At 46.1% G+C, this 24,180-nt stretch overlaps 2 protein-coding genes across 4 annotated transcripts in view; both read left to right on the top strand.

The window, feature by feature from the left end:
- Window positions 1-11,282, top strand: part of LOC144729440 (cullin-associated NEDD8-dissociated protein 1-like) — a 29,017-nt gene extending 17,735 nt beyond the window's left edge. For both annotated transcript variants that reach the window (XM_078609734.1, XM_078609736.1), the window contains 9 exons: window positions 255-734; window positions 1,610-1,903; window positions 2,292-2,597; window positions 4,593-4,779; window positions 5,057-5,152; window positions 5,578-5,747; window positions 6,223-6,387; window positions 6,866-6,973; window positions 7,776-11,282. In XM_078609734.1, the coding sequence (XP_078465860.1) occupies window positions 255-734; window positions 1,610-1,903; window positions 2,292-2,597; window positions 4,593-4,779; window positions 5,057-5,152; window positions 5,578-5,747; window positions 6,223-6,387; window positions 6,866-6,973; window positions 7,776-8,003 (2,034 nt within the window). In that variant the 3' untranslated portion in view covers window positions 8,004-11,282. The remainder of the gene's footprint in view (window positions 1-254; window positions 735-1,609; window positions 1,904-2,291; window positions 2,598-4,592; window positions 4,780-5,056; window positions 5,153-5,577; window positions 5,748-6,222; window positions 6,388-6,865; window positions 6,974-7,775) is intronic.
- Window positions 11,283-13,946: 2,664 nt separating this feature from the next.
- Window positions 13,947-24,082, top strand: NAA10 (N-alpha-acetyltransferase 10, NatA catalytic subunit). Of its 2 annotated transcripts, none has more exons than XM_078609738.1 (8): window positions 13,947-14,168; window positions 15,525-15,623; window positions 16,777-16,835; window positions 17,886-17,943; window positions 19,265-19,380; window positions 20,133-20,177; window positions 21,024-21,108; window positions 23,108-24,082. In XM_078609738.1, the coding sequence occupies exons 1-8, from the start codon at window positions 14,148-14,150 to the stop codon at window positions 23,336-23,338; spliced, it is 714 nt and encodes a 237-aa protein (XP_078465864.1). In that variant the 5' UTR covers window positions 13,947-14,147; the 3' UTR covers window positions 23,339-24,082. The 2 variants fall into 2 exon arrangements, with proteins under 2 accessions (XP_078465864.1, XP_078465865.1); XM_078609739.1 differs by having other exon boundaries at window positions 13,948-14,168; window positions 17,898-17,943.
- The last annotated feature ends 98 nt before the right edge of the window (window positions 24,083-24,180 follow it).

The following is a 24,180-nucleotide window of genomic DNA, read 5'->3' on the forward strand; positions in this document are numbered from 1 at the left end:
TCTTAATTTAAAACATTTGGCATGCCCATCCACCAATATTATTTTGGAACACCGTATATCCATCCACATTACTGCAAGGAGGCACTATAATGAGCATTGGTTCTTGCTTTAGTAATATCTACACTACCATCTCGATAAGATTATGCTTGTGCGTTAGTGTAGCTCCTGCAATATCAAAGGTCCTCCTTGATGGGCAGAAAAAACAAACACAAACTTCTTTACCCCCTCCGCTTTCACTGCCCGCCCGCCCGCAGGCGGCCGACATTGACCAGGAGGTGAAGGAACGCGCCATCGCGTGCATGGGTCAGATCATCTGCAACCTGGGTGATGGGCTGGGTGCCGAGCTCGCCGCTACGCTGCACATCTTCCTGGAGCGCCTCAAGAACGAGATCACGCGGCTCACCACGGTGAAGGCACTCACGCTCGTCGCGAGCTCACCGCTGCGGCCGGACCTGCGGCCCGTGCTCGCCGAGGGCGTGCCCATCCTTGCGTCGTTCCTGCGCAAGAACCAGCGCGCACTCAAGCTGGCGACGTTGTCGGCGCTCGATGCGCTCATCCGCCACTACAGCGACTCGCTGACGGCGCCCATGGTGGAGGCGGTGCTGCAGGAGCTGCCGCCGCTCATCAGCGAGAGTGACATGCACGTGTCGCAGCTCGCCGTGGGCTTCCTCACGACGCTGGCGCGCGTCTACCCCGCCGTGCTCACCAAAGTCAGCGGCGCCGTGCTCAACCAGGTCTGTGGGGCGACGTGAGCTTTTTGAAGTTGTCGGTGTGGAATTTGGGCTGAAGAAATGTTTAAACGTCGCTGGTGAGCCCGGCACGTGAAAGGAGCCCTCCGAGCAGCGGCCGGAATGCTGGTCGGTGTGGGTTGATGGTCTCATCTCCTTCGCTTAGTTTGGCTCAATTCAAGCTTTTAGAATTTTTTTTTGGTTCCAATATCTGTTCGATCTCTTATGCAACAAACATTCATTTCTGTGACCCGCACTTAGGGCACGACGCCGACTCGAGCACCAGTGCTGGGCACAAACAAATATACAGTACGTCGTCTAGTTGGTCTGCCTCCTGACTCCGGTGCTAAAGCTCTCTGCATTATTAGTGACTTTTTAATAATTTTTGCTTCATTTCATCCTTAAAACTGGCTGGTAATGGGGAAGGTCAGTGGTCTCTGAGATGGTGTTGAAAAGCAATGTAGCAGAAAAAGGCCAATACATTTTAAGTTAAGGGAAAAGTGATTAATTTGGTGAGAGTGGATGGTCAAACTCTGAAATCGGAAGCCAGAATCAAGGTAAGAACTTTCTAAACACTATTATTGTACTTTACATAAGATTTGTAGTTTACTACATATTTTACTTGTATTCGTATCTAAAAAGTTGCATACCTGACCCTTGGACACAAACGTGTAACCCCTTATTGTATCATTGTTTCTATGGAAAAACCGGTCTTGACCTATGTAATTTCGACTTGCAGCACCTTTTCTAGGAACGTAACCTGACATAGGTCCGAGGACCGCCTGTATGTAATTGATTTACCATTATTCATGAATGCTTGTGATTTTTTCTTCTCCCTCCCCCACCATACAACCCACCGTCCACCACCGTCCCACGCGCAGGTACTCGGGCTGGTGCGCTCCCCACTGCTGCAGGGGGGCGCCCTCTCGGCCGTGCTCGACTTCTTCCAGGCCCTCGTGGCCACGCGCACCACGAGCCTCGGCTACCTGGAGCTGCTGCGGCTCCTCACAGGTCCCGTGTACGCGCAGGCCAGCGGTGGGGCCGTGTCTCCCGTCTCCCCGGCCTCGCCAGCGTCGCCTGGAGGGGCCACCCTGGCCTCGGCGCCGGCGCTGCACAAGCAGGCCTTCCATTCAATCGCCAAGTGCGTGGCGGCACTCACCGTGGCCTGCCCGCAGGCAAGTCTGCATAACTACCTCCGTGTGTGCGTGCGTTTTCGGATGGTAGTGACATCACCATAACTTAGTGGAAGATGATCATGGCTGTTGTTAGGGTTATAGTTTGTAGATTTTTTTCTTCGATTTCAGGAGTCATGGCATCAATAATAAAATCGAGTATTTTTGTTTGTAACAAACCCTGCGGCGCGTGCGAAATGTTATTGGTCAGCGGTAGTGATAATGATATTTTTTAAAATAATATTTTTGTTATATCCACTGCATTGTTTTGAGCAAAACCATCACCCTTGTCAATGACAAGAGTGCTGATCTCTGTTTCCTCGCTGAAGCAAACAGTCCTTGTTAGACCATCCCAAGCACCCGTGACCAATTTGTGTTTCTACGGAAACAGGAGGGAGCGTCGGTGACGGCGCAGTTCGTGCAAGATGTACGCAACCCCAAGTCGAGCGACGCCGTGCGGCTGCTCGCGTTGCTGGCACTGGGCGAGATCGGGCGGCACCTGGACCTGAGTGCTCAACGTGACCTCAAGACCGTGCTGCTCGAGGCATTCTCGTCGCCCAGCGAGGAGGTGAAGTCGGCGGCGTCATATGCCCTCGGCAACGTGAGCGTGGGAAACTTGCAGCAGTACCTCCCCTTCGTGCTGCAGGAGATCGGCAGCCAGCCCAAGCGTCAGTACCTCCTGCTGCACTCACTGAAGGTGAGGTCATCGAGGGACACGGGAATCACTCGCCCTGCACCACCCCAAACAATCCCGCAGACCATCCCCTTAAGAGGGGGTGGGGAAACTTATCTTTACTGAGGGCCGAGTAGAACTTTTTCACCTTTGGTTCCACACATTAACACAAGCCATTCGCACCTCCGATAAGCACGGTTGGCTACGTACGGTGCGAAAGAAATTCACCATACATAACTAGTGCACTAAAATTAGCAACAGTGTCAAAAATATTCGCCTCTAGTACCTGGTTAGTGTGGATAACGTGATTGCAGTGATGGAATAATATTGTTTGCAGGCCTTGAATGCAACTCATGTGGCCGCGGGCCTTACGAAATGAAGTCTTTGGGCCGTAGGTTAAATATAAACCATGTGACGGGCAGTTCATAGTTGGACAAGTGTTATTTTTAGCCTCCAAACAGCTGTACCATGATCAATTGGTCATTGGTGTGCTCTGTTCTCTGCAAGAAAAATTATAATTTGCATCTGATAATTATAGAGAGCTTTGTTGTGTTAGTGGGGGTACTCTAAAGACTCTGACATGCGTGACTGCGGTGAAACACCTTGGAGCATATATTTTTGGTCTTTCGACTCCTGGAGTAGCTATGCACCGTGGAAGGCCTCGCCAGGGATGCTGACCGGGCAACATCATCATCCCGTGCCCGATACTGGATAAACATTTGACTGGTGGTGGGAATACGAGGAGAATAAGAATACCAAATAGTGACTGAATGGGGTCCAAAGAAAACAAAATACTTGAGGATGACCACTGCGCAGATCAAGCAATGAGATCTGTTAACGTACAGGAGTAAGATGAATTGTAGCTTCGCAAGACCACAAGGAGTGGTGTTGGTATAAAGAGACATCCGGCGGTGGTTAATGTTATATGTATGTTGAACTTTCACACCGTACGTCGCCAGCTGTACGTAGCCAACCGTGCTAATCGGAGGTGCGGGGGAAGGAATCGCAGTAGTAGTGGAGAAAATTTCACAAACACTTGTATGGGTTGTCCTAAAAATATCTTGTCATACTGTTGATTATTGTCCTGTTCTTAGTACCTGCGCAATGTAAGTTAATCATCGCAGTGCAAATCGAAAGGTAGCAATGTGTTTGTCTTTATGACTATAAACTGAGCAAGTTGAGCAGCATTAAGCAGTTTCTGTTTCCACCTCCAAGAGCGCAAAACAAGACGCGCCACTGTCTGGCTTTTAAAATAGCAAGGCAACACGTGGGGGTCACGGTGAACATGACTTATAAATCATGCTCACTGCGACATATTTTGCATCGGCGCTTAAAGTTACTAGGCCAAGCGATGAAAATAACTGCTCAGAATTCAAAGTGAGCCAGCCTTAGTTTTCAATCAACTGCCAGCATCCAATTCCTTGGAAATCTATTCATTGTCCAAAGAGAGCTATTTTTAAAAACAAATTCTCATCGGCAGCCTTGATGTTTGAGAACTGGTATTCAATTGCAAGCCTAATTTTGTATGTATGTATGTAGCCAACACAAATTTGGAACTTTTGAAAACAACAAAGTAGTTCACAATGTTGCTTTAACTTTTTTCCTGGTAAGGAATGGTACACAGCTACATGAGGTGACTTACAGTTTCTCGTTTCAGTGAAAATGTGCCACGTTGAATGCAATAATAAATCTCCAGACTAAAGAGAATTCTATGGGGGTTGGGAAAATTAAATAAAACTGTAATTTTATTGTGCGCTGTTGGAAGCATTATGGAGTATTTAGGACCGACAACCCTACTTGACTGCCAATTGGCATTTCATTATAATTTGGAATTTATGACACTTGCCGAACTGATGTTGCATTGTTCCAGCCGGCATAGCAGGCGCTGCACCTCCCCCCCCCCCCCCCTAATGTTAGTCACTTGCAATCCTCCCGCATTCCGTCCGCCTGCCAGATTAAACGGCCAACAGATGTTCTCAACCTCACTTCTCCTTTACTTGCAAATCCCTGACTTTTAAGGAGGTGATTAGCTCGGCACAGGTGGCGTCGCTGAAGCCGTACGTGGAAGACATCTGGGCGCTGCTCTTCAAGCATTGCGAGTGCGCCGAGGAGGGCACGAGGAACGTGGTGGCCGAGTGTCTCGGCAAGCTGACGCTCATCGACCCCGCCACGCTGCTACCCCGGCTCAAGGGGTACCTCACGTCCGGTACGACGTGCACCGTTGCTTGCGATGCTGCTCACGTGCAACGTTTTCGAGTGCGCAGGGCTTCAATTTCAGTTTCCTCGACTGGTTTTTTGGAATTCCTTCCGAGAAAATCGCGCTACTTGGCACGGTCGAGATTTAAATGCTTTTGAGCCGAGTGCATACCTGTCAAGCCTAATAAATGTGGAAAGTGTTATTTGAAAAGGATTGATTTTAAACTATTCACCCAAATGCTGAATTGTGTGCGTTCTTCCCCCTCATCCCGAATTTTTCCGACCAGCTTCAGCTCATGCTCGGAGCACAGTCGTGACAGCAGTCAAGTTCACCATCTCTGACCAGCCACAGGCTGTGGACTCCCTGCTAAAGAGCTGCATTGGTAAACAATGCGGGGTCCCGCCTGTCTGCGTCGCTCGTGGACAAAAAAAGAATATATCCGGAAAATATTCAATGATTGCATTTTCCAATGCATGGAGATTAATGTTCTTGGATATTTCTGATAAAATTAGAAATGCACATTTTCATCATTTTAATGCAGATTAACTAAATTTTTTAGTTAATTTGTTTTTGTTTCATCGCTGAGGTGTGAGAGGCATGGTTTGCATACGTCTATGTAAACCACTCTTTTTAAGGAAATTGCCTCGTGACTGGTAACTACCAATAAATTCTCCCTACTTCATGTTGAATATGGAGGTTGTCTATTCACCAGTGGATTGCCAAAAGGTTAAAGCATTGCTATTTTTACAAACGAGACGTAACATGCGTGCAGCCGTGCACTGACTTGGTGACCGCTCTCTGTTAAAGGCGACTTCTTGAAGACACTGGAGGACCAGGACCTCAACGTGCGTCGCGTTTCCCTTGTCACGTTCAACTCGGCGGCGCACAACAAGCCGTCTCTCATCCGCGACCTGCTCGACTGCATCCTGCCGCATCTCTACAATGAAACCAAAGTCCGCAAGGAGCTCATCAGAGAGGTGCGACAACTCGTCACAAATACAAACTGAAGGAAAATATGGGTAACCTGGAAAAGGAAAGCCACTTTCTTTTTGTTCGACCGACTCGAGTTGTCCTTCAACTTGAGTTTAGGCCAACTTGAGTTCCCTTGAGTTGGTTTCCGTTGGCTGTCCATGGAAGGTAGGTATGTATGTACGTTGAACTTCTTTTGCACTAGATGTAGGCAACCGTGCTAATCGGAGGTGCGGGGGAAGGACAATGAACACAAAAAGCAGTTTTAAAGAAATTTGTTTTCAATCTAGGTTTAAAAATGCTTAATATCTGAAGTGAAACCGCGTTCCAGACGACCGCAGAAGCGCATCCGAACACGCGATGCAGTGACGGTCTTTGTTCAATGGCTTACCAAAAGCCGCTGCTGCCAGGATGACCGGCATTAGCGTGATGGTTTATTATGCTTCTTGACGTTGTGTTTATGTTGCCACGTTGTGCATGCAGGTGGAGATGGGTCCCTTCAAGCACACGGTGGATGACGGTCTGGACATCCGCAAGGCAGCGTTTGAGTGCATGTACACGCTGCTCGACACCTGCCTCGATCGCCTGGATATCTTCGAGTTCCTCAACCACGTGGAGGACGGCCTGAAGGACCACTACGACATCAAGGCACTTTTGATTTTCTTTTTTGGTATTTACATGTCTTAATTTGTTGGCCAGTAATGCTGCATCATTGTTTAGTCGGTGAAGGTGAGTTTCGTTATTCTTATCAGGGGTTGTCAAACTATAGTTTCCAGGTCTCCCCTCGGTCTTTTTTCCACTCAATCCACACATTATTCTATTACTGATCTTGGGAATTTGGGCACGGTGGGGGGGGGGTCCCTATGTGGAGGACCCCACCTGTTCATGATTATTAATGAGGGGGGCTGGTCGACGTGGAGTGACGTCACGCTCGTTACACACAGACATTCTTGGCCCATTATATTAGTGATTGGGAGTTTTCACAATTCACAAAATGCGTGTCATGTGCCACTTGTCTACCGCATGCATATATATTGAACTTTCGCACCGTACGTAGCCAACCGCGCTAATCGGAGGTCTGCGTGCAGCTCTTTGTAAGCCGTTTGTTTCGCTCCGCCGCATGCAGATGCTGACGTTCTTGATGCTGGTGAGGCTGTCTACACTGTGCCCCAGCGCCGTGCTGCAGCGGCTTGACCGTCTGGTGGAGCCCCTTCGCGCCACCTGCACCAACAAGGTGGGTGTCTCGGCAACGGTGGTGAAATTAACGATGCACAAGGTGGGTCGGTGCATTGTCTGAGCTGGCGATGATGCATTCGTGAGTTTGTCTTTGTCAGCGAGTCACTCACAAGCAGGGAGTGGCATCGGTGGGCAATGCAAGTTGTCAGCTCATAGAAATTGAGCATCATCACTGGAGCTGGGCTATTAAACTGTTAAGTAATGCTGAACGATTATTGGTTTGATCACTCGACTAACTAGGTAACATGTAAAAATGTTCAGAAAATGTCTCGCCGCAGTTTCCACATGCCGCTGGGTGGGAGGCGATGGTCGGAACTTTGTTTATATCATCGGCATCAGTCGCATCGTGCTGGGCGTGGTTTGTTGGGGGTTTCCCACCTTCTGCAGGCAGGTTTTTTGTGGGCGGCTGCCATTATTCAAGGGGCACGAGTAAACGACGTTTTATTTGCCAATTAATCGACGAAATCATCCCAGCTTTAAACGTTGCAATGGATTTGTTTTTGTTTGTATTGGTCCATCCAATGCAATGAGTTAACAATTCTTGGCTGTTGGGAACCATCATATCCCATTGTATTTGTAAATGGAGTTGTGATAATATTACACTCGCTTTCATAGCCGATGGGAGCAAAATAAGCAGTGTCCCGAGTCTAATGTTATGTTATGAAAGATTAAATTATCCAGTCGGCAACAATTTAAACGTGAGATCATTCGATTGCTAATCACCATGTCCCCACTCGGGCTTTGCAATGTGCGTTGCCCCCCCCGCCTCACGCTCGTCATGTCTGGAATGTGCGCCGCAGGTGAAGGCGAACTCGGTGAAGCAGGAGTTTGAGAAACAGGACGAGCTGAAGCGCTCGGCGATGCGCGCTGTGGCGGCGCTGCTGACGATCCCCGAGGCGGAGAAGAGCCCCCTGATGAGCGAGTTCCAGTCCCAGATCAGCTCCAGTCAGGAACTCACCGCCATCTTCGAGAGCATCCAGAAGGACGCCGCCTCCTCCGGGGCACAGGACACCATGGACACCAGTTAGGCCCGCCCACCCCCCTAACCTGCTCTATCCATCAGTGGGACTTCGAATCGGCCCGATATGCACCAGGCCCAGTGACCGCCCATCCACCCCCACGCCACCCTTTTAATCCATACGAGCTCCCCCCATCACTGACGCTAGAGAAGCGAATTGCTCCGTACCAACATCGCGTCTCGGGTCCATGTTGTTGCATGCGTGGTGTTCCTTGGTTAGTTTTTTGACGACGCCCGGTCACGTGATTTTGTTCTCCATGTTTGGCTTCGAGGCCCCTCCTTCCGACTTCCACGTCCACTGATAAAAGGCTCTAGTTTGTACAGCCATAGCTGCCCCAGCCATCTGAGGTGCAACAGCTTTAAGTGCAACACGGAGCTTACTTGGCAATAGGCATGGCTGCGTTGAATTTAATTGCACTTACGGTAACAGTATTGTCGGGTTGTATATCCTCATAGCAATGTTGTCCACACCCAGTGTGTAAAATAATTCATCATAGTTGGATCCCACTGTTCGAACTCCTGGCTCAATGGCATGCACACTTTTACTGCTCTTCGGCCAGGCAAAACTGTGCACCTGAATAAATGTACTGATTTGTTTATACAATTTATGTTTTGTTTGCAGGACTTAATTTTTATGGGCGTTTTTTTCTTTTCTTCGGTGGTTTATTTTCTATTTGTTTTACCTGGTGCTTACACTGTGTGCATTTAGAAAAAAAAATTGGAGTGCATCCTGCCACCAGTTTGGTGATATCAAACAAAGCATCATTATTTTGCTCACAGTACTGTTAATGCAAGCAAACTATAGTTGGCATTCACCTTAAACCGACAGGGTCATGTTTCGCGTGCTGTTGCCGGTGAATAACGTCACTCTGCAGGAAAAGTGCCCTTTAAAACTTTCGTTTCCGTTCGTCTTGCCTCATTCTGCATGTTGCCAGCCACTGCGAAACTGAATGTGTACTGTGCGATCTGTCCTTTCGCCAAACGGATGTAATGTGTAGAAAGCCGAATACTCTTGAGAACATAAAGGTACGGCAACTGCCGCACCATTTGTCCACATGTTCATCTACTATCGTAGACTGTGGGTGGGCCCCTTCTTGTTTGTGTTCATGTGTGTGGATGTGTTTTTTCTGCAACCCATAAAAATAGCATACAAACACTATCTATCAGATCATCACTGAATGCAAAAAAAAATGCTGTTTATAAAACGCAAAATGTTGCAAGGCTTTTTCTATAAAACTTTTGAAAAAGTGAAGACCTGTGTTTATGCTGTATATGCGCAAGAAAGACCGTATATCAGTTTAATAATGTGGGGACATCAATTGCTATTGGGCATCGATACAAACGACAAGTGATCACATTTATTTTCGACTTTCACTTACAACGAAAGAATGCATAGTGCATAATGCAAGAAATAAACTTTTAACAACTGCACTTTAAGGTCGATTCAGCCTTGCAAACTTGGGTTGAGCATGATTGGAATTGGAAGGTGTGTCGCCTTTGTTGTTGATGTGCTTTACAAAAGTCACGAAGTAATAATGATGATAACGTGGAGGTGTCATTCATAATTACCAACTGGTGCAAGTGGCTAAGGTGGTTGGTTGATCCTGGATATGAATGAGGCATTGAGTCTGATTCGTCTTTCCTTTGTTATCAGATGGACAAGACAATAACTTACTGTGCAATGCTTTTTTTTAAGCATTGCATCTTGATGGCTTTGTTTGGTTTATTAAGCATTTTTTATTTACTTGACACATTTGGCAAATGAACACACGTCATTACAATATAAAGTGTTCACCCAGAAAAACTGCGGTGAGCACGTTATGCCCATTGTTATTAAAGGTTAAGACATTTGCATCAGCGCCAAAACTTGCTCATTGTATTTCATTGTGGCAAAGCAAATATTATGGGAGCCCCAGCCTGTGCCGTGTGTATGTGGGATAAGGGGGATGGTGTGTGGGGTATCACTTTAAAATGTGTCGCATTTTTCCCGGTTGCCCCATTCGACCCTCTGCCAAAAAAATCCCAACAAGACCATTAAAATGTGACCAGAATTGAGTTCAACATAAGTTGCCTATTTGCAAATTCAATATAGACCTTATAGGCCAATGGATTGGGACAGATATAAGGGATTGGGTGGTCATTTTTTTGGTGAATATGCATCCTTGGAGGCTCCCGCTGATGCAGTCCAGAACTAAAACACACGATTTAAATGGAATGTATTGCACTGCTTTTATTGAATTCAAAGCAGACATCCACTTGCACGTGTCCGTCATTTCAAAATAAATGTTTGGTGCCACGCCAGACCAAGTTCTGCGCAGTGGCTCCACCCATGTAGTGCTCTGTGGAGGCGAATATCTGAAAGCACAACATTGCATTTGTCTTAGCCGACCAACATTTACTGGCATAGATATCTGTTCGAGCGACTCGCGTTAAGGCCTATTTAGGCTAGGGATTTTCAAGCTTGCATCTTCATCCCCTATCACAGCCTGGATGGTTTGCTTCAGTAGTTATCACATGCATGAAATGTTCGTTAGCTTGCATGTGAGTGGACAAAACATGTGGACATTGCAAGGTGTAATGTTACAGTTGCAAGGACTGGAGTTTAGGAAGTTAAGCATTTAAGTGACCTTTGCAGCATTCTATAGTATTTTTTGTTTTGCACCAACCCACATTCATGTTTGTTTAGGGTTATAAAAATACACTGGAAAAAAACATTTATTTAAAAAAATAAAATGGAATGTTAAAGAAGTCGCTTTAATAGATTGCGATGAAATTCGACAGCGATCGCTTTTGTGGATATCCATGAAAGTGAATGGCGGTCGCATTCATACAGTGTCAACTGTAGACGTTATGCAGATATTTTTGCCCCCCTATCGAGTGCTATCCTGTGCACGGCTCACGCTGGATTAGCCAAGGGACATGGTGATGGGTACCTTTTTTGCGTTAACCTCTCCCAAATCTTGGCGCAAAGTTCATCACCCACCGGTGTCATGTGGGATGCTCCACTGCCAGGTTGCGGCTTTTCCTAAGAACAAAAGAAAATGCATTTTGACGTTTGGTTTCATGTGCTTCTCTGCATATGTTCTGTTTTTATTTGCTTCAAGCCGGCAGCGGTTTTTTTTTCAGGATGACATCCACGAAATAGCTATGGGATGGGGGGGGGGGGTAAAGAAATGTTTGACAGCAGGTCATAATTTAAATTCTTTAAAAATAATAACGAGAAAATAAAAGGAAATGTGATTGTTGTGTGGAAAAAAGGCTGCAATAAATATTGCAAAAACTTCATAAACTCCAGGGCTTCCACTGCGTTTCAACATCACTCTTTGTAAGTGCCCACTACGCATTTGTATTGCCGAAGTTGTAAGTGATAATGTAGTTTGGTGTCGTTTAATCGAGATGAGCAACCCGCATATCCTTTGGACGTGGCTGTCCGTCCCTCAGCCAGCAAAACTTGTATTCGTATAGAGCCCCGTCTTTCCACATTTCTCTTGCCTTCTCTGTACTGTATGTAGCAATGTCTCGATTTCACGCTTTACCTTATTTCCATCTTTCTCACATCCGATGTACCATCCTCCACGGTATCTAGCTCATTTTCCTCCCCTATCTCCCGGTTTCTCTCGCCTCTCGTCCTCATTCCCACTTCTCTGCTTCCCATCTCAATCTCACTTGCCTAATCATCTTCCCCTACTCTGCTTGTCACGTTCTATCTCTCGCTGCCCTCTTTCCCTGTTGCTCTTTCCTGCGTTTAAAGGAACCGGGCTCGACAGACCAAACGGAAGAAACGAGGTGAGATCATACAGAAGAGACTCGAGTAGATACAAGTTTTTCAGTTCATTTATTAGGTATAGCCCTGTGAGATGGCACGAACGAAACCCGGTAAAAACGAGTCCATATGGATTAAACGGCCCAAATCGTTAAAACGGTAACCTTTGAAACGGATGGCTGTCCAAATTGTAACAATTAACAATTCTCGTGGGAACCCGTCTCGTACCGAATGCATTTTTAAATGCACATCTCGTCGAGACATGCAACATGTTCGGCACAGCGGCACACGTGCTGTGTGACGAGCCTTTTGTAAACCCTCTGCTGGAATGGAGGCCGCCCCTCCCCATGCCTTTCGGGTAGTTTGACCTTCAGGAGGATGGTCAGTGCGGGTTGCAGCTTGGCCGGAGAGCAGAGACTTGGTTTAAGACGTCGGCTTTCGCGACCAATAGGGGCCGTCCATAAATGACGTAACGCACCTAGGAGGGAGGGGGGGTGAGAAATGTGACGTCACATCAAAATGCGCAACTTTAAATAAATATAAAATTGTTATAACAACACTAATTGTTATAACAACACTCCTACAACATCAGAGTGCAGCGCCACATTAAATACGCACTACAATGACAATAGTTGAAAGCGATTTGAAGCATGTTTATTATTTTCAAAATGGAAATATGGTTTTGGGGGGTGGCAGAGCTTTGTGACGTCATATTTGAGGGGGGGTCTGACTTTTTGACTCCGTGTGACGGGGGGGGTCAAAAATTGTCCAAAATCGCGTGACGTCATTTATGGACGGCCCCATAGCCATAATACGGGGGGGGGGCGGGTGGGTTGGGTTAGATCGCGTAAATATAAATGTGCCGTATTTTTGGTTCTTTCGGTAAAGTCACGTAGAAGGGAAACAATTAAATAATAAAATGTATATTGTTTCCCTTCTACGTGACTTTACCGAAAGAACCAAGAAGATGAATCTCTGCAGTCACGAAAGCTATAAATCAAAATATAGAATATAGTATTGTCATCAGTATGACATAATTATACCAAGCTTGCAGTCGATACCACATTGGGAAGTGGCTTAAAATTGAGTTACAAGATTTGAGGATACGACAACAACAGAGTTAGTTAATAGAAAGCGTGTAATAATAACAGCAGCAGCACACACACTTACGGAGTAGACCGCAGTGGTGCTGCAGTGCCGCCCGTTCGTCTTGGACATCCCACGTCTTCCAAGGTGTTGACGCTTCGTCATATTGCTCGTCTCGTTTCGTCAAGGTGCAATATGACCCATCAAGCGAAGCACAGCGGCTTTTGACTGCTGGCCATCGGACGGAAACGGCGGTCACCGCATCGCGCGCTTTCAGATGCGCTTCTGCGGCCGTCTGGAACGCTCTTCCGATATGAGGAAGCCACTGGAGCTACGCGCTTATAAATCAGGTAGGTTGAAAACCGATTTTTTTTTTTTTAGAACTGGCTTTTGTGTTTAGCTTGTTGTCCTTCACCCGCACCTCCGATTAGCACGGTTGGCTACGTACCGTGCGAAAGAAGTTCAACATACATACACACATACATACACTACTTTGAGTCACAAAGACAGCATCACGAAACTAACAAACGACCACGCAGGAAAGAGCTTCACCCGGGTCAGTCGGGACACACAAACCAGCAACAGCAGCGACAACACACGCTCTGTCACTGCTACAACATTCGTCTGTGGTTCTTGGGTTGGTCTAATCAGCCGCCTTGCGTGGCCACAAACCCTGCCCATCACTGCTGCCCATGGAGGATCAACAACACTCTGACCTCGTGGGGTCCCAGATGACTGGGGAAGGTGGTGGTGGTGTGGGGAAGGTGGTGATGGTGTGGGGGGGGGTGGTGAGGGGTGGGTTGTGTGGTGGTGGTGGTGGTGAGGGGTGGTGGTGGGGTGGTGGTGGTACGGGGGGGGGGGTGGGGTGGTGGTGGTGTGGGGGGGTGGTGAGGGGTGGTGGTGGAGGGGTGGGTGGTGGTGGAGGGGTGGGTGGTGGTGGTGGAGGGGTGGAGGGGTGGGTGGTGGTGGAGGGGTGGGTGGTGGTGGAGGGGTGGATGGTGGTGGTGGTGGAGTGGGTGGTGGTGGTTGTGGTGGTTAGTAAGGGTGGGGGTGCTGGTGAAGGTGTAGGGGGCGGGGCTATTAAATCAGGCACCAGCCGTGGCCACCCCCGTGACGTCACCTCACTTGCGGGGTCCTTCGCACCGCTGTGGACTAGTCGAGGAGCAGGCGGCGTGGGGGTGGTCGTTGTTTCGTCTCCCTCGGCGTCTCTCTTCGCCTCTCCTCCTCCTCCCTCTGTCCGCGAGACGTTTCGTCTCTCCTCGTGTCGGGTTGTCCACTGCCACTGCGACCCAGAGAAGCGCCACCATGAACATTCGGAACGCCAGGGTGAGAGTTGCCCAGAGGCCGGGCCTCGTGCGGCCAGGCCCGAGTCAATCCTCTCAATTCATTCTTAATTCATTCATTCCGAGTTATTGATTGTGAGTTGTCAAACTCGCGTATCAAAGTCATTCGAGCATCAACTTACTTCCTTCCGAACTAGTGTATAAAGCCTGCTGCCTTCGCCGGGCAAGGGTGTTTCAATAACTATAATAATTAAGCTCGAATGATTTGTTACAATTTTTATCGATGATCAGACACTTAACAACTACAAAAATGTTGATGTTTCCGCAAAAAGACAAAAACATGTTGACTTGATTCAACGTGTTATACTTAAAGACGTACCCATCATAAACTGTTCAATTTAAATATTCCTTTTTTTGTTATTAGAAAGAAATAATTACGAACGTAATACTCCGTTTTGAACATAAAATGCTTTTTTTTCGTTAAACCGCTTTAGTCCGAAATATCTCAAAAAACTAAAAATAGAACAATGGTTCTCACTTTAATAGTATTTGCTGTTTAACGCTCTATCAAACAAAGCAATCCAGCAATCTTATATTTTTAACGGTTTTTAAATGGCACGCACAAACATGTTTATGGGGGCACTTAAAATCAGATTTGGGGACTTTGAAATAAAAAAAATCTCAGATTTTTTTTCGATTCGTGTCCTAAAAGTACCAAATGTCAGCTTTCTCACTGTGTCGGGAAGTACCCTGGAGGTTTTTAAGACATACATACAGATTAAGGTCTGTATTGAAATAGATATACTTCGTCTGCAGTGATCTACGTGTTGTGAAGAAGGGTCGTTGCCCGAAACGTAATTTTTTAAGGCAGTGTTATTGATCAAGGTGTTGATTTTTTGTGGTCATGATCAATACAGGCAATCTATTGTAAGCCACTGCCAATCACAAACCTGAATGCGAAACCGAGTTTGTGTTAAACATATCTCAAGAGTCGAGGCCGGCCGTATTGACACCTGATCTGCTTGACACAAATGAACCACGATAACTACCTGATCTCGTCAATGAGTATAACCCATCACGTGAACTCCGCTTTATCTTCGCAGTAGCAGCGGATCTTTGCTGATGGCCATCGAACAAAGTCACCGCATCGCGCGCTTTCAGATGCGCTTCTGTGGCCGTCTGGAACGCTCTTCCCGCCGATATTAGGAAGCCACTGGAGCTTTGCACTTTTCAATCATCTCGCTTGACAATCTCAGTTCTTTAGAACTGCTTTTTGTGTTTAGTTTGTTCTTCCCCCGCACCTCTGATGAACACGGTTGGCTACGTATGGTGCGAAAGAAGTTCAGCATACATCATCATCTGATTTGCCTTACTCTGTGTTCCCACCTCGTGCTCGCAGCCCGAGGACCTCATGAACATGCAGCACTGCAACCTGCTGTGCCTGCCTGAGAACTACCAGATGAAGTACTACTTTTACCACGGGCTTTCCTGGCCCCAGGTGACATAATAATGCAGTTACACAGCAAAAGTAGTCGCGTCCAAACATATGAACCTTATGGCGGAACCCCGGAGTCCCGAATAAACGGAAGTCTAAATCGTAATTAATACATTTTTGGCGACTCTGTCACACCGCGCACATAAACGCCGCGACCTTTTACAAGGAATCATGTTTACATTAACCACAATACCTGCGGTCAGAATGAGTTGTGCGCCTTTTGGTGTCATCTGGTCGAACACCATATGAGACTAGGCTCTAAGGAAAGCTGTCTCTGGTATGGACCAATCAATTTCAAGGACAATGCATATATTATCATAGTGTGTTTTTTGTTTGCATTCTGTCCGCAGGTTATTATGGTTAATGTAAACATGATTCCTTTGAAAAGGTTTCAGTTTTTTGGCCAGAAAAAAGGGGAAAAAAACTATTATATTTTGGTACTGGCAAAAAGGAGGCCTTTAGTATGTACTTGCGTAGAACCCGGTTTTTCATAGGCGGTCATCTACACCCTCCGACTCCATGCAGGTGCAGTCAGTGACCACCATTTGAACTACTCACGCCTAGTTTTGGATATGCTATTAAAATAAACACTGATGCGGCCTTCACATTTGGTATACAGTGATCCCTCGTTTATCGCGGTTAATGGGGACCGGAACCCCTCGCGATAGGTGAAAATCCGCGAAGTAGGATTGGCCCCCTAGGAATTTCCGTATATGTGGTTGTGGATACCAGAATGTTTAAAATATGTATATTTATACTTTATATATATATATTTTACTTAAATCTATTTAATTTTAAAACCTTAATATTATACATTCACTCTCTCTCTCTTATACGATACGTATTATGGTGTTCTACACTCACCAATGACAGTAGTATCTTGAGACTTGACTCCAGTAATGACGCCGACGATGACAATGACGATGACAATGACGACGATGACAGACCTGTGCAGTTCGATGAATGTGATGATGAATGATGATGATGATGGTGTTACTGCACAGGTATAATGAGGCCTTTAAATCAGTTCGAAAAATCCGCGATGCACTGAGGCCGCGAAACTTGAACTGCGAAGTGGCGAGGGATTACTGTATATATATGGTGTGCATGTTGAGTAATGTGCCAATATTAACATTTTCGTCCGTGTGTACTGTAGCTCTCGTACGTGGCCGAGGATGAAAATGGCAAGATTGTGGGCTACGTGCTGGCGAAAATGTAAGCGATATTTATATTTGGAGCCTTTGTTTAGTCATTGCTGCTTGTTTATGTGAAATAGGTGGTTTGGTTAGTATAGAAGTTACGTAATCTGATACTTAAGAAACTCAAGTGTTGGCAATATTGCAGGTTGCTATTGAAAAAGCGATTCTTGGCTCAATGGGCCTCACTCCAATTAAACTGACTCACTGATTTCCCATCACTTTGTTAATTAACCGTCTCAGTACTGACTGGCCCTTTAAATCCAGTGGGTAGGTTACATAAAAAGAAATCGGGCTAAATGTTTTTCTTGCGGCGGTGGTGGTGGTGGTGCAGTTGTGTAATCTAGGACTTTGGAAACTAGAATTGGTCGATTTGCACATTTCCAAAACTCCAAAAACTACTGGCCTGCGAAGTAGCCATGAGATGGTAGTACAACAAGTGGGTTGTGACCCATCTATGTGGACTTGTTGATGCTAATCTTTTGTCTGGGTTTACTTCGAGGTGCTTCACTATCTGACCACTCATGAAACACTCCTTTCTCGTGCATCATTCTGAAAAAATATTCGTGAGAGTCTCTGAATATTTCCTGGACAAATTACGGTATATTGGTGCATTCCAAAACGTCACAGGCAAGTGTTAAAGCCGTGTAGAAGTTGCACTGCCTGTGTGGTGATGTACCAGTCACAAAGAGGAACGAGACATTGTAAATTGATGACACTGCATGTGAGTGTGAACATGAGGTCCAGTGAAAGAGCTTGACTGAAATTAATTTGTCAATTCAGAAGATATTGAGAAAGTTAACATCCTGCCCAGATTTTGAGTCTGGACTTGCACGCACGACTGGGACGAGGCCGTGGGTGTTTGGGGGGGGGGTGGAAATAAACCAGGACTGATTTTAACACAAGGCACATTAAATTTATATAATTCCTTCAATTGTAGCTATATAATTAAACCAAACAATTAATCGGACTTCGCACGTGCGTTTTGATGTTTTTATGTGGTGATGTTTTACTCGGATTGCTCTTCTGCATGCAAGGTGTTAATTGTGCGGTGGCTCTGCTCTTTTTGTAACTCATGCAGGGAGGAGGACCCCGACGATGCCCCACATGGCCACATCACCTCCCTGGTGAGCGGGGGGGGTAGTGAACTCACAGCACCACCATTTATAACAACCCCACGCCCCACGGTTACTCAAGAATGTACAATGGACTTGCAATCCAGAGGTTCTCGGTTTGATCTACCGGCACAGCAGTTTAAACGATGGGTAGGTTTCTTAAATTCCACGGCCTATGTTCACCCGGCAGTATAAATGGGGATGCCACAATTGTGTGCGGTGGGGACAAAAGTGTGGGTGCTTCCGCATTTACCAAGACGTCTGGCCTGCGGGAAGATTAGTCTAAATTACATGGGGGGGATGAACAGTGCTATTGCGTGCACTTTCTGAACCTTGACCATCGAATTTTCCAGGGGGAAGGTTGTGGGGTTGTTGCATCGGTAGCAGCAGCATCATCAACAGCTTTTGTGTTCAATTTAGATCTGTGTGTTCAATCTAGATTTGTGTCATCAATCTAGATTTGTGTGTTCAATCTAGATTTGTGTGTTCAATCTAGATTTGTGTGTTCAATCTAGATCTGTGTGTTCAATCTAGATTTGTATGTTCAATCTAGATCTGTGTGTTCAATCTAGATCTGTGTGTTCAATCTAGATTTGTGTGTTCAATCTAGATTTGTGTGTTCAATCTAGATTTGTGTGTTCAATCTAGATTTGTGTGTTCAATCTAGATTTGTGTGTTCAATCTAGATTTGTGTGTTCAATCTAGATTTGTGTGTTCAATCTAGATTTGTGTGTTCAATCTAGATTTGTATGTTCAATCTAGATTTGTGTGTTCAATCTAGATTTGTGTGTTCAATCTAGATTTGTATGTTCAATCTAGATCTGTGTCATCAATCTAGATTTGTGTGTTCAATCTAGATTTGTGTGTTCAATCTAGATCTGTGTGTTCAATCTAGATTTGTGTGTTCAATCTAGATTTGTGTGTTCAATCTAGATTTGTGTGTTCAATCTAGATTTGTGTGTTCAATCTAGATTTGTGTCATCAATCTAGATTTGTGTGTTCAATCTAGATTTGTATGTTCAATCTAGATCTGTGTCATCAATCTAGATTTGTGTGTTCAATCTAGATTTGTGTGTTCAATCTAGATTTGTGTGTTCAATCTAGATTTGTGTGTTCAATCTAGATTTGTGTGTTCAATCTAGATTTGTGTGTTCAATCTAGATTTGTGTGTTCAATCTAGATTTGTGTCATCAATCTAGATTTGTGTGTTCAATCTAGATTTGTGTGTTCAATCTAGATTTGTGTGTTCAATCTAGATTTGTGTGTTCAATCTAGATCTGTGTGTTCAATCTAGATTTGTGTGTTGTCTCTGTTGCTGCTTTCCCGTCGTCAGGCGGTGAAGCGCTCGCACCGGCGGCTGGGCCTGGCACAGAAGCTGATGGACCAGGCATCGCGTGCCATGATCGAAAACTTCAACGCCAAATACGTGTCCCTGCACGTCCGCAAGAGGTGAGCGCTCGGGCCACACCATGGCTTTGCAGCCATGCCGCTGTGCAGGTTGATGACCATCGCAGAGAACCCACTGGTTTCCTAGCACCGGAGTAGCTTGTGATTGATATTGCGGCGTACTGATGAGCAATGATTTAGTCCTCTTTTTCTCGTTCAGAAAACATTGTTGTGCTTACTGGTAGGCATGTAATTATCCATTGATCAAAAGTGATTTGGATTCTCACGGTCCTTGAATTGAGCTGCGCCCGTGAGATTTGATTATTTACTCTTGGGGAAAATGACATGCAAAATGTGATAATTAGGCTCGTGGAACAACCGAGATGAAGCGAACAAAGAGAACATACGAGACAGATAACACGAATAAGGCAGGCCAAACGAGAGACATGCAATTGCTGTTTAAATCCAACCGCGACTATTAATCGTGGCCATTCATGGAATTGTGGTGGTGGATGGGTTCAGTGTGAAAAGCAACAACACAAGAAACGTGCATTTAGAGTATTTGGTTGCAATAAATTTCCATGTAATTAGCCACTTTGTTGAGCTATCATTTGTGGCCAGGTCACTTCTAAAAAAGAGCTATACAGTTCAGTGAGCCTTTCCTGGTAAAATAAAAAGAGTTTAGTTTTATATGCATATAGTAACGGCTCGGTGGTATCGAACAGGTAAGGTGGTCCCAAGAGAGACCACAGCATGGGAGCTAATGCGTGGTCAGAGTAGAATTGTACAAATAATCACTCTCCTTTCCTCTGCAGCAACCGGGCAGCTCTGCACCTCTACTCCAACACGCTGAAGTTTCAGTAAGTGGGACCATTTTACATTCGTGGTATAAATTGATGCATGGTTATGTTTGTTGAAGTTCTTTCGCACCGTACGTAGCCAACTGGGCTAATCGGAGGTGCCGGAGATGTTACCGATTGCAAACTTGTAAACACGTTTTAGGTAATCGTCACGTCAAATTCCGATTGTCGTTATAAAAACCGCTGAAAATGAACTACAGGCATTGATTAAAGACGTTTGCAAAGTGTCCTGCCCCGAGCCCAATGTAAGTGTGCTCGGAACAGGGACACGGCTCGATAAGGAACGACGGTCAGTGGACGAGACATTGACCGTCGTGGAATGATGGCCACCGTGGAGATGGAATCATGAGATCAGCAAATGCGCAGATGGAACTTTTGCAAGTTAAAACTATGAGGGATGGTGCCGCCAAGGGGGGGAGGCCTTCAGTTGTGGACGTAGCATTACTGATTGTAATGATGATGACTCTGTGTAACACCCAAGTGTCAATCAATATATATATATAACATGTTCTTGCTGTGGTTGTCACACCTGATGATGATTGCTTGTGTTGCAATCGAAACATCGTGATTTTTATTTTTTTCATCTACGTGACTTTACCGAAAGAACCAAAGAGTATGGATCCTTGCAGTCACGAAAACTTCAAATCTAGAATGAATGTATCTTGCTTTTTAGTTCATTAGTTTCCTTCAAATGTGTTGGAGGAACACAGGCATGAATGGCCGATGGCTTTTTCACTTACTCTTGCAAAAACGGGCTTACGTTGATTTGTGCCTGCGTGGTTGTCGGCGTGTTGTGTCAACGTTCCATCTCTCCCACCTCTTCCCCGACCCTCCTGGTCACGGCAGAGTCAGCGAAGTGGAGCCCAAATACTATGCCGACGGGGAAGATGCTTACGCCATGAAGAGAGACCTGGCACAGATGGGTGATGAGGTGAGAGAGCCTTTGCCCCAACGCTGTGACAGCTGCTCGTTTCCAGTCGGGTAAACCTCATAACTCGTTTTGGATTTTTCGATTTAAAGCTTTCGTGACTGCAGGGATTCATCTTCTTGGTTCTTTCGATAAAGTCACGTAGAAGGGAAATATTAAAATAATAAAAATAAAACATAATAAAATACAATTATCACGACGTTTCGGCCACAACGCAAGCAGCCGTCCTCAGGTGTAGAACCGGTTTGTCTTTCAGACGCTGTCTTTCCGACAGACCTGTTCTTCACCTGAGGACGGCTGCTTGCGTTGTGGCCGAAACGTCGTGAGAATTGTATTTTATTATGTTATATTTTTATTATTTCCCTTCTACGTGACTTTACCGAAAGAACCAAGAAGATCGTTCTGTATTTCTCTTCAATGCGCGTACAGCCCGCAGCATGCATACCAGCTTCTGCCAATCCCTCCAGTTGCCCCAAACTCCCTTCATCAGCTCTCCTGTTAACTACAGGAAGTCGTAGGTTGGATCCCTACCCTGCCACTTGCTGTATATTTGGAGTTTGCATGTTCTCCCCATGGTCGCGTGGATTTTTCTCCGGGTCCTCCGGTTTTTCCCTCCACATTTATAAACATGTATGTCAAACTTCTTTCTCACTGTACGTAGCCAACCATGCTAGAGTGTTTGGCTGCTGGATATTTGCACGTAATAAGCCACTTCGTTGAGCTATCATTTGTGGTCAGGCTGCTTCTGAAAAAGAGCTATGTTGCTAAGTGGGCCTTACCTGTTAAAATAGAAAAAAGTTTAGTTTAGTCTTATTCACCCTTCTAGAACTTTCTGTCTCTCCACCAATCCCCTTCGTTTTCCTCGAGCGCTCCTCCAACTGACCCCTCGTTTACAATTCACATTTTACGGGCTTGTCCAAATTAATCTCTCCGCCAATCTCATTTGGGTGTTTCATCAAGGCCCCCCCAATCAGATTACGTGCTCAATACGTCAGCTGTCCATGTGAGAGATCGCCAATGGGAAGTGAGCACAATTATTTCAACTGACAAGTCGTTTGACTATATTAATCACTTATTTATTTGCTTTAGAGGATTTTCTTCTCGCAGTCCCTTATATGTGTTTACACATTTGCAATGAATAATATTATTTAAATGCAGTTGGCATAGCCAAAGATCCACGGATGTTTCATTACATCATCGTCCCCGTTTTTAAATCCTTTATATTAAGTTCGCTTGCTTGCTTGCGTGCTTGCTTGCTTGCTTATGACCGTGCAAATCTTTCGGTCGTTTTTTAACCCACTTCCCGTGATCCAATCGAGCTGACATTTTCCACACAGACTCGTTGTGCGTGACAATTAATTTTCGTGAAAAAAAAATTCCTAAATTTTACACTGTTTAGGGAATTTTTTTAAAATATTTAATTACCAATTGCTTAATGCTGGCAGACAATCATCTGACCCATAGGTGGCAGTCATCTCAAGCCAGAGGACGAGAGGACTCTAGCCGCCACGCATATAAAGGATTTAGAGTGAAAAACTTTGTTTTTACGGGTAAATTTTTATTCACTCCAATGCACCCAAATAAAAATGTCACAATTGGCTTATTTCGTATAATTATCGGTCTTGTTCCCCTCTCGGAAATGCTGCTCCCTAACTGCGTCGCTTCTCTCGGCAAATCACGGCCCAGCGGTAGAGCGCTCGCCGCTTGTTGCAGAGGTTCAGGGTTTGAATCTTGCAGGCCGACCCGGGTTATACTACGGGTCTATTAACTGTAAAATAAAATACAAAAAGGAACAATAGCTGTCTGTAAAGCTCAGTGTCTTGAGTTTTGACCAATAACCAAACATCACCATCTCCCTCTGCTCTCAGTGACAATCAACAAACGCCGCTAGTTTTTATTTCTCTACCTACGTGACTTTACCGAAAGAACCAAAGAGTACATAAACACCAACATTATTCGTCACTTTCCTCGTACCTCTTCTTTACCTGTGCCCGTCGTACAGCTGCGCAAGCTGAACATCAAGACCGATACCCCTCAGGCGCTGATGGCGCCGCCGCCGACGCCGCCGTCGGGGCAGGCCGAGTCCAAGGCGGTGGCCTCCATCGCGGCGGGGCGACGGGGCGCTCGTGACGGCGCCGACGACTGCAGCGGCGGCGACAGCAAGGACGCGAGCGAGGCCACGTGCAGCACGGACCTCAAGGACAGCTCCGAGGCGTCCGACTCGGCCTCGTGAAGACCCCCCCCCCCACCCCCCATCCTGGTCCTTCCATCGGCCGTCCTTTGTGCAGACCCCCCCCCCCTCCTCTCCTCTCTTCCCCCTCGGCGTGTCTGGTCTGTTCTGGATTCGAGGCACGGCCGCTCACGAGTCTTGTCCACCGCAGGGGTGGGGAGGGCACGGGGCACGCGGCACTCAGTCTGGTACACCCGGCGGCCACGCGAGGCCTCCGACTTGGGATACGGTGGCCCCCCCGCCCTGCCGATTTTGTTTTATCGAGTTTAGTTCCTGAAGAAGCTTCCGGCACGTGGTGTGAAACATCGGACATCGTGAGGAATAGCACCACGGTACAACCGCAAATAAACATCAAGAACGATATTTATCCATCACTGCAAGCGTGTTATTTGTGACAATCTAGTACTGGAGGGGAATATTTGAGCAGGCAAGACTTTTTCGAATTTTGGCTTGTTCCTTTCACTGCAAGAAGGGCCTCTTGCAGTCGTGAGTGTTCATGCTTGGCCTTCCCAAAGTGTTTTTTTAAATCCGATTTGGCCTTCAAGGAAAATGTTCCCCACCTTAAAATCAACAGCTTGTGAAGAAAACTTGCAAGAATTATCCTGTACTGCTCTTGAGTAAACTGCCCTAAAGTTTTGCAGGTCCTGTGGTTGAGTCCCCCCCTCCCCTCGTGGCAAGCTTGATATGACTAACAATGGGCTATTGTGCAGTGCCTGCTGGAATAAACGTGTGAAGGGTGAGACTTTGGTCAATGTGAAAAGCCACGTGTCATTGGTGTTGAGTGATGGGGATGGCAAATGGGCTGGCGATTGAGAGCTTTAAATTAACATTTTTGGTAACTTGAG

The sequence above is a fragment of the Lampetra planeri genome, chromosome 32, assembly GCF_965212315.1.
Source record: "Lampetra planeri chromosome 32, kcLamPlan1.2.h2, whole genome shotgun sequence".
NCBI lineage: Eukaryota > Metazoa > Chordata > Hyperoartia > Petromyzontiformes > Petromyzontidae > Lampetra > Lampetra planeri.

Excerpts from the sequence above, each read along its gene's own strand:
- NAA10 (XM_078609738.1), top strand. The coding sequence starts at position 14,148 with ATGAACATTCGGAACGCCAGG. Across the intron at positions 16,836-17,885 it reads GGCTACGTGCTGGCGAAAAT|TAACTCATGCAGGGAGGAGG; the intron begins GTAAGCGATATT and ends CTGCTCTTTTTG. Across the intron at positions 17,944-19,264 it reads ATGGCCACATCACCTCCCTG|GCGGTGAAGCGCTCGCACCG; the intron begins GTGAGCGGGGGG and ends TCCCGTCGTCAG.